Source organism: Nicotiana attenuata, chromosome 3, assembly GCF_001879085.1.
Source record: "Nicotiana attenuata strain UT chromosome 3, NIATTr2, whole genome shotgun sequence".
NCBI classification, from domain to species: Eukaryota; Viridiplantae; Streptophyta; class Magnoliopsida; order Solanales; family Solanaceae; genus Nicotiana; species Nicotiana attenuata.
The window spans coordinates 40,000,488-40,009,529 of NC_031991.1; the positions used below are offsets into that span (position 1 = coordinate 40,000,488).

Below are 9,042 nucleotides of genomic sequence, written 5' to 3' on the forward strand. Positions count from 1 at the left end.
CTCTACTGGAAGGTTACATGCTTTTCCAAACACCAACTTGTATGGTGACATACCAATTGGAGATTTAAATGTTGTGCGGTACGCCCATAATGCATCATCCAGCTTCTTCGCCCAACCAGTCCTTGTCGCATTCACTGTCTTGGTTAGGACATTTTTGATTTCCCGGTTTGACACTTCAACTTGCCCGCTCGACTGTGGGTGATAAGGGGTGGTCACCTTATGCTAAACTCCATACTTTTCCAATAGCCATGCGAACGCTCTATTGCAAAAATGGGTTCCACCATCACTGATTATAGCTCTCGGGGTGCAAAAATGTGTGAAGATGTTTTTCTTTAGAAAGCATGTCACCCCCTTTGCATCATTGGTTGGGAGAGCCACAGCTTCAACCCATTTGGAGACATAGTCAACTGCCACCAGTATGTATTTGTTACCATACGAGCTGACGAATGGCCCCATAAAGTCAATCCCCCACATGTCAAATACCTCCACCTCTTGAATGGTAGTCATCGGCATCTCGTGATTTCGAGATATGTTGCCTGTCCTTTGGCACTCATCACAGCTCTTCACCCAAGCATGGGCATCCTTGAACAGATTTGGCCAATAAAATCCGATTCCAACACCTTAGCTGATGTCTGAATCCCTCCAAAGTTTCCACCATATGGTGAATCATGGCAAGCCTGCAAAACAGAAGGTTGATCTTTCTTGGGGATACACCTCCGAATCATGTTATCTACACATATTTTAAAAAGTAGAGGTTCATCCCAATAATAAAACCGAAAATCGCGAAAGAACTTTTTCTTTTGAATTGAAGAGAGTTCATAAGATACAATACCGCTTGCTAAATAATTAGCAATATCAACATACCACGGTGTCTCCTCCATTGTCACTGCTAGTAACTGTTCATCAGGGAATGTCTCTGTTATATCTTCAACCTCTACCTTCTTTCAACTCCTTCCAACCTTGAGAGGTGGTCTGCTACCTGGTTCTCTATCCTTTTTCTGTTACAGATTTCCAGATCGAATTCATGTAGCAAAAGAACCCATCGGATCAAGTGTGGCTTTGACTCCTTCTTTGCTATCAAGTACCTAATTGATGCATGGTCAGTATACACAATAACTTTTGAACCAATCAAGTACGACCTGAATTTGTCGAATGCAAAAACTACAGCCAACATCTCCTTTTCAGTCACGGTGTAATTGAGTTGTGCACCACTTAGCGTTCTGCTTGCACAATAAATTGCGTGCATCAGCTTATCCTTTCGCTGCCCCAGGACTGGTCCGATAGCATAGTCACTTGCGTCGTACATGAGCTCGAACGGTTGCTCCCAGTTGGGTGCAACAATGATGGGTGCAGTGACCAATCTCTTCTTCAGCTCCTCAATGCTGACCTTCAATCATTAGAAAACACAAAGGGCTGATCCTTTTCAAGGAGTGTGCATAAAGGGTTAGCAATCTTAGAGAAATCTTTTATGAATCGCCGGTAGAACCCGGCGTGCCCAAGGAAACTTCTCACTGCCTTGACTGAAGTGGGCGGTGGCAAATTCTCAATCACGTCAACCTTAGCATGGTCAACCTCAATTCCTTTGCTGGACACTGGATTCCCCAAGACTATCCCTTCTTGTACCATAAAATGGAACTTCTCCTAATTCAGCACTAAATTTGTCTCCACACTTCGTCTGAGCACTCTTCTTAAATTGTGAAGACAGTCCTCGAATGAATCCCCCACCACGGAGAAAACATCCATAAATACCTCCATAATGTCTTTAACCATGTCCGTGAAAATGGCTAACATGCATCGTTGGAATGTAGTCGGTTCATTGCAAAGTCCAAAAGGCATTCTCCGAAAGGCAAAGATGCCATACGGACAGGTGAATGATGTTTTCTCTCTGTCTTCGAGGGCTATTGAGATTTGATTGTACCCCGAATATCCATCCAAGAAACAGAAGTGAGATCGCCTAGCCAACCTGTCCAGCATTTGGTCAATGAATGGCAAGGGAAAATGGTCCTTCCGGGTGGCTGTGTTCAATTTCCGAAAATCCATACAAATCCTCCATCCCGTGATAGTACGAGTTGAGATCAACTCGTTATTCTCATTTTGTACGACCGTCATTCCTCCCTTCTTTGGCACACACTGAACAGGGTTGACCCAATTGCTGTCAGAGATGGGGAAGATGATACCCGCATCTAACCATTTGATCACTTCCTTCTTCACCAGCTCTTTTATATTCGGTTTCAGCCTTCGTTGATGTTCTCTGGAAGGTCTGTGCCCTTCTTCCAAGAGAATCTTATGCATACAAAAAGCTGGGATGATACCCTTTATGTCTGCCATGGTCCAACCAATAGCAGTCTTACATTCTTGTAACACCTATAGGAGTTGCTCTACCTGCACAGCTAGCAAACCGGATGATATAATAACAGGTAAAGTAGAATTAGGCCCTAAGAAAGCGTACCTGAGATGCGCTGGAAGCGGTTTCAGGTCCAACTGTGGTGGCTCATCTATCGATGGTTTCGCAGGCGGTGATGTTCTTTCTTCTAAGTGTAGGGGTTTGAACTCGGGCTCCCTTTTCCAGAATCCTTGACCTTCAAGAGCCATGACCCACTCTGCCAACTCTTCACCATCCACATTTTCCAGATTTATCAGGCAGGCTTCCAACGGATACCTGACATTAATAGTCTCATCCTCCTCTTGTAGTATTACATCTATGGCCTCCACTAGTGAGCAATTTGCAAATTTTCTACAACTCTAGTCCTAAAAAGGATAAGCGGTCGCTGCAAATATAATCTGGTCTAAAAGTCCGGAGTCAAATCCCACAGAGAACTAAGGCTTAGCTGTATCTGTTTAATATCACCAAGAAGACAAGATTGAATAATTTTCTAAATTATAAAGATTGCGATTTATATTTCTAACTAATTAACTAGCAAATACTACAAAGCAGTAAAATTATCAACTAACGAGACTAAGGGTTGGAGACTAAATTAAGGAGGTCTAGAGTTATAATTTCCCCAATTGTCGAAATCCTTCTAGCTATGTTCCCTACAATTTTGCTAATGTATTCTCTACTGATCGTGAGCACTTTAGGTGCTGTAATTCTTTCTCGAGCAACTACAACAATTTACTAGACATATTCTCTCGAACTACACTAGTTGGCTTTATCTAACCGCTCATTATGACCACGTCAAGGCTTTGTTATTTCTAAACCTACCTTTAAACCCAATATATTAATTTCTCACATACGTTAGGAGTGACGTTGTTCAACAACTACCTAAATATGTACTCTCTCTCAAGCAGTACACACTAAATAGGCACAGTCAATTGATGGCCATTCAATCAACAATGACAAACACGTAGTTGAACAAGTAGAGAAATCAAACGGCTCAATTATATAAAAACACAACAAGAATTTATCCTACAAAAGGTTCCATCAAAACCCTAGAAAACGAATTAGCTATTCATAATAGTATGTAAAACTACAATACTAAAAATCATAACCAACAATGAAAAATAGGAAGAGGAAGGAAAAACTTGTTGAAGAATTCCCCGCCTTGCTCCTATTGTGTCTCTGCCTCCTTGCCTCTTGTTTTTTTCCTTGTTCTAAACCCTAAAAACTTATTCCCTGCTCCTTTGGACGAACTAAACCTTTTATAGATTGAGGGGATTGGTCTTGAACTTCCAAAAGTACCCTTCAGATCTATTTTTCCGTCTGGACAAGCGTGGCCGCGCTAAGCGAGCGCTAGTTGGGTTATATTCTGTCTCCGTCCGCGTCAGGTCCGCAGTCGCAGTTTCAATCGCATTTTTGACCCTGTTCCATTTGGAATTTGGAAAAACGTAAAACATTAAAGTTGTATCCATTTGAGTTAGCTTTCCAACCATATATTGTGGATCCCAAATGGAGTTCTGAGCAAAACGTTATATCCATTTTACTAGACAGTGCGCGATATGCCTACTCGATTCTTCGTTCGCTCTAACTATCATCCGTTGACCCCCAAACACGATCCCGGCTTAATTCCTTGAGCTTTTACTCAGACTTCAAAGCTCCAAATCACTTGAATTCATTCCATAACATCTACATAGCTCGGAATCACTCCTACAAGGCATAAAATACACAGTTAGCGCAAGACACTAGCGATTAAAGCTCAAACTCAATTAAAGTGAAGTAAATTAGAGTGTAATAATCGACTAAAATACGCAATTATATCCTATCATCAGGTCTCCTCATAGATTGTTGAACATTGAATATTATCTCTTCATTGTTCAACCTCATTTTCAATTCTCCGGTCTCACAATCAATCAATGCTCTGCCAGTGGCTAAAAATGGCCTGCCCAGAATGATCTCTTCATCCACTTGACAATCAAGAACGACGAAGTCTGCAGGGAATACAAATTTCCCCACTTGAACAAGCACATCATCAAGAATTCCTGTCGGTCTTTTGACTGTGCGATCAGTCATTTGCAGCAACATTGAGGTCGGTCTAGCTCTGCCAATGTCCAGTTTTGTATAGATTTCCAATGGCATCAAGTTTATACTGGCTCCCAAGTCACACAATGCTTTAGCAAAAGCATAACTCCCAATGGTGAATGGGATAGTGAAACCACCTGGATCAGACACCTTTTGAGCCATAGGTCTTGTCACTACCGCGCTGTGGGTCTGTGTCAGAGTTACAGTGGAAAGGTCCTAGAAGTCAGATTTTCGCGACATCAGGTCCTTCATCATTTTTGCATACCCTGGCATTTTCCTCAAAGCATCTATCAGTGGGATATTCAATTGAATTTGTCTGAGCATTTCCATGAATTTCCTGTATTGATCATCTTTCTTTTGCTTTGCCAACCTCTGAGGGAATGGTGCAGGAATCAACCTCTGCCCACTGCTTTGTGTCTTTTCTTTGCTGGAAGCTTTTTCTAATACCTGTTCTGGGAGTTTTTCACCTTCCTTCTCCTTACCCTTGTCAACCTGTGCTTGCTCGATTACAACTTCGGTGAGCTCTGCTGACTCATCGATCTCTAATGTAACTGGAAGTAGCTGGAGTAGTTGGCGTTGGCTCTTTCCTGGATTGAGCAACTTCTTGCTCCCTGTCTAAATCTCTCCCATTCCTGGACTCACTGCCATGAGCTGATTCGGGTTCTGCTCCTTTGGATTAATGTTTGTATCTGCAGGCAATGTTCCTTGTGGGCAATTGTTCAAGGCCATAAATAGTTGTCCCAATTGAGTTTCAATGCCTTTGATTGCTAAATCATGTGCAGCTAACTTCTCTTGCATCTTTCCATTTGTCCCAATGAGTTGTTGCAGCATACCCCTGATTTCGATCATGTTACTATCCTGTTGCTGATGAGGTGGTTGGTAGGTCAACTGTTGCTGGTGCTGCTGATTATAGCCTTGTTGCCTTTGATAAGGCACGGCTTGGCCTTGTGGTCGTGCTCCTCCTGGATTGGGGTTGTGTTGTGGCTAGTTTGGTCTGTACTGATGGTTTGTTGTTGGTCCCCATTGCTGCCCACCTTACCTCTGACCTCCAAAATTATTGACATAATTCATGTCTTCTCTGAAACTCTGGCTGTCATTCTCTCCACTCCACGAGCACACATATGACTGGTTTATGAAAGGAGTGCATAAGCCTCCATTTGTGGTATCAACAATGTGCACCTGTTTCGTACCCATCTCATCGATTTTCTTTATCAGCAAGCTCATCTGGGTCATAAGAGTGACTATGTTTTCTGCATGTGTACTGTTTGGGTCAAGAGCGACAGAATGCACTATTGGAGTGAGTGGGTTGTCCCTCGTCATCCAGCCTGAATTTTGAGACATCTTGTCAAGAAGAATCTTGCACTCTGTGAAAGTTTTGCTCAAGAATGCACCCCCGGCAGAAGCATCTACATTGGCCTTCAGACTGTCAGCCAAACCCATATATAATCTCTGTCCCAGCATCAGATCCGAAATGCCATGGTGAGGACACTTCACCAACATACCCTTAAACCTCTCCCAGGTTTCTTACAAAGTCTCAGTTGGTTTCTGCCTGAATTGCAATATCTCATCAATCTGCCTCGCAGTTTTGTTGGGTGGATAAACTTGTTCAAGAACTGCTTGACTAGTTTCTCCTATGTAGCAATGGATTTTATTGGGAGCGAATTCAGCCAAGCTTGAGCGTCCCCAGTCACTAAGAATGGGAACAATAATAATTTGATTGCCTCAGGGGTCACATTTGGATGTCTTTGAGTGACACATATTGATAGAAAGTTCTTCAGATGTTGTTGTGGGTCTTCAATGTATGACCCGGAGAACAGCCCTTTATTCTGCAACAGGTGCAGCATGTTGTTGGTGACCTGGAATGTCTCCGCTTGTATCTGAGGAACCGCAATTGATGTGGCCAGGATATCAGCAGTTGGTTGCACCCAAATATAGAGAGCAGCTTCCGGCGCAAAAGGGGCTACCATTCTGACGTTTGGGTCATCTCGATCATTCCTGTTGTCTACGTCACCCATTTCAGTTTCAATTTGTTCGTTTTGTTCTAGCTGTTTGCTCTTCTTGTTAGCCCGATTTAATGTCCGGAATGCTTTCTCGGGATCTAAGAGTCCTTCAAAGAGTTCACCGGTTCTCAAAGAGCTTCCAGGCATGCACCTGAGTTACGGAAGAGTTCAAACGTGAGAATTTCAATGGAAATATTGTTAACACCACAAAATTTTTATTAAAACTAATAATCCTAGCAATTCTTCAAAGTTGCAATAAATAACACCGTTAGTTCTCCGGCAACGGCGTCATAATTTGATCACGCCCAACTATGCCTTATAAAAAGGACTCGGCGGTCGCTGCAAATATATAATCCGGTTAAGTCCGGAGTCGAATCCCACAGGGAACTAACCTATTTACTACAACTTTTACCACTACTAATGACAAGTTCAAACAATTTCCGGATGCAAGATTTTTGATGGATAATGAGTAGAATTTAGTTATATAGCAACGAAACTAGCAATAATCTAGAATAGAGTTGAATTCAATGGTAAAATGGTCTAGGGTTATCGATTTCCCCAATTGTCGGATTAATTCCTGACATGTTAGCTATAATCTCGCCGTAACACTCTATAAGAAATACGAGTTCTGGGTTACCGCAATTATCTCTCGATCAATTACGATAATTTACTAGAAGCATTCTCTCGAAATACTCTAGCTAACAATTTATGCAACTCAGAATGATTCCACCAAAGCTTCGTTATCTCTAACCCCGCTTTTAAATTCAAGTAATTAATCTCTTAACTTACCCGAAAGTGGTGTTGTTCAACAAAAATCTAACCAAGTGTTCTTTCTCAAGCAACACAAGATAACTAGACACGATTAATCAAGTGCCCTCTCAATTAATCACAAGACAACACGTAGTTGAACAATCATAGAGTAAAAACGGCTCAATTATATCAAAACATAGTCAAGACTTTATCCAACATTTGGTTCCATCAACCCTAGATGACGGGTTTAGCTACTCATACTAAGAGATGAAAATTCAATAAATAAAGTCATAATCAACAATGGAATTAAAAAGAAGAAGAATAAAACTCTAAGGAAAATTCTCTGTCTTTCTTCCGTGTTCTAGCCTTCAAAATCTCTCTAAAAACAGCTATCCGTCTCTCCTGGACGAATTAGGCTTCATATAGGTTTAGGTTAGTCGCCCTGGAAATTACATAATTGACCCTGGATTTTTGGCTCCCGTCTCCTCGTCCGCGGCCGCGGATTGGACCGCGGATTTGACAATTGTTCTGTCCGCGGCCGCGGAGCTGGTCCTTGCTCTTCTTTCTCCTTTTCGACTGTGCTATCCTCCGATTGGCCTTCCACGCTCCATATTGACTCCAAAACACTCTTTAGCTTCCTCCTAGCTCGGACTGGCTCCTGCAAAAGGTAAAACTCTTAATTAGAGCATTTTGTTATCTTTTACATTCAAACATTGATAAAGTGCGGCCAAATTAGAGTGTAAATAGTGTCTAAATTGCATAATTATCGTCTACTATCAAACATCCATCTCAATTAGCACTCTAGCATAGGTAATTTACAAGCGTGTGCATATAAGGGAATCCCTAATCCACTACTTATCATGCTTAGTGACTTTGCTCCCTAACAATTCAGTGGTAGATTAGGGAACTTTACCCACACAGGGATGGTTTGCAATACCTCCTTATTAAAATCAAAATTATCTGACCATACCTTCATGATTATCGGCTTATTATTCAGCATGTGAGGCCCTAAGTACACAACTTCATCTCTGTCATCTGTAGAGTTAAATCTTATCACAAAATACCCATCATTGTGAAAGTAGACTTTTGGCTTTGTTACAAAATTCCACGCTGAAGCAATAAAACGTTCCATAGCTCCTATTGTTGGGGTTCCTCCAACAACATACAGGATCAGGGCTTGCTTCCATTTCCTTGTTTCCTCTTCCACGTCTTCTTTGCATAATTCAACAATTACTTCTCCATTTTTTATGGTTGGTGCAATGAAACTTAGATCCATTCCTTTCGCTACCAATCTGTTCCCCACAAACAAATTAGCCCACCTCTTCTGGTCTTGCTCTGTGCTCGCAGCTGATAATTTGTCCTTGTTTTTATCATCCTCTAACCTATCCCCAATTTCCCCCGAATTGCTCGCATGTAGATCAATTTTTCCTGAGTTAGGGTTGCCGTCCTTCAACTGATTACCAGTATTTGCTTCTGAATTGCTCGCATGCAGATCAGTTTTTCCTGAGCTAGGGTTGACGTTTTTCAACTGATTGCCAGTAGTTACCTTTGCACAATCAATCATCGGTAAAGAACTCATAGCAGGGGGTGTTCGCATACCTTCCTTTGTGGCTGATAATGGAGGCCACTGTTCCATTAAAATTTTCTTCGCATCTGTGATCTCCGAACTTTGCGTTCCAGTGATCTGAGTGTTGTTGCTAGTTCCCGTATAATCCACAAGCTGAATCATAGTCGCGTTTCTCTTCGGCCTACCCCTCCCCGTTGTTGTTCAGCGTATGTTAGCACAAGCACGCTATCATGCGCTAAGAGAGAAGAGAGAGAGAAGTCTAACTAACA

General features: G+C 42.0%; 1 protein-coding gene across 1 annotated transcript; it reads right to left on the reverse strand.

Annotated features, from left to right (window-relative positions):
- LOC109224295 lies at positions 564-5,896 on the reverse strand. Its single transcript, XM_019388884.1, has 10 exons — positions 5,503-5,896; positions 5,099-5,418; positions 4,827-5,017; positions 4,722-4,743; positions 4,257-4,645; positions 3,680-3,799; positions 2,383-2,659; positions 960-998; positions 833-896; positions 564-730 (listed from the first exon to the last, which is right to left on the reverse strand). Exons 1-10 carry the CDS (start codon positions 5,894-5,896, stop codon positions 564-566), a joined length of 1,983 nt encoding a protein of 660 aa, XP_019244429.1.

Excerpts from the sequence above, each read along its gene's own strand:
- LOC109224295 (XM_019388884.1), bottom strand. The coding sequence starts at position 5,896 with ATGGGTTTGGCTGACAGTCTGAAGGCCAATGTAGATGCTTCTGCCGGG. Across the intron at positions 4,744-4,826 it reads CCTGCACCATTCCCTCAGAG|ATGCTTTGAGGAAAATGCCA; the intron begins GTTGGCAAAGCA and ends TCCCACTGATAG. Across the intron at positions 897-959 it reads GTAGCAGACCACCTCTCAAG|TTACTAGCAGTGACAATGGA; the intron begins GTTGGAAGGAGT and ends CCTGATGAACAG.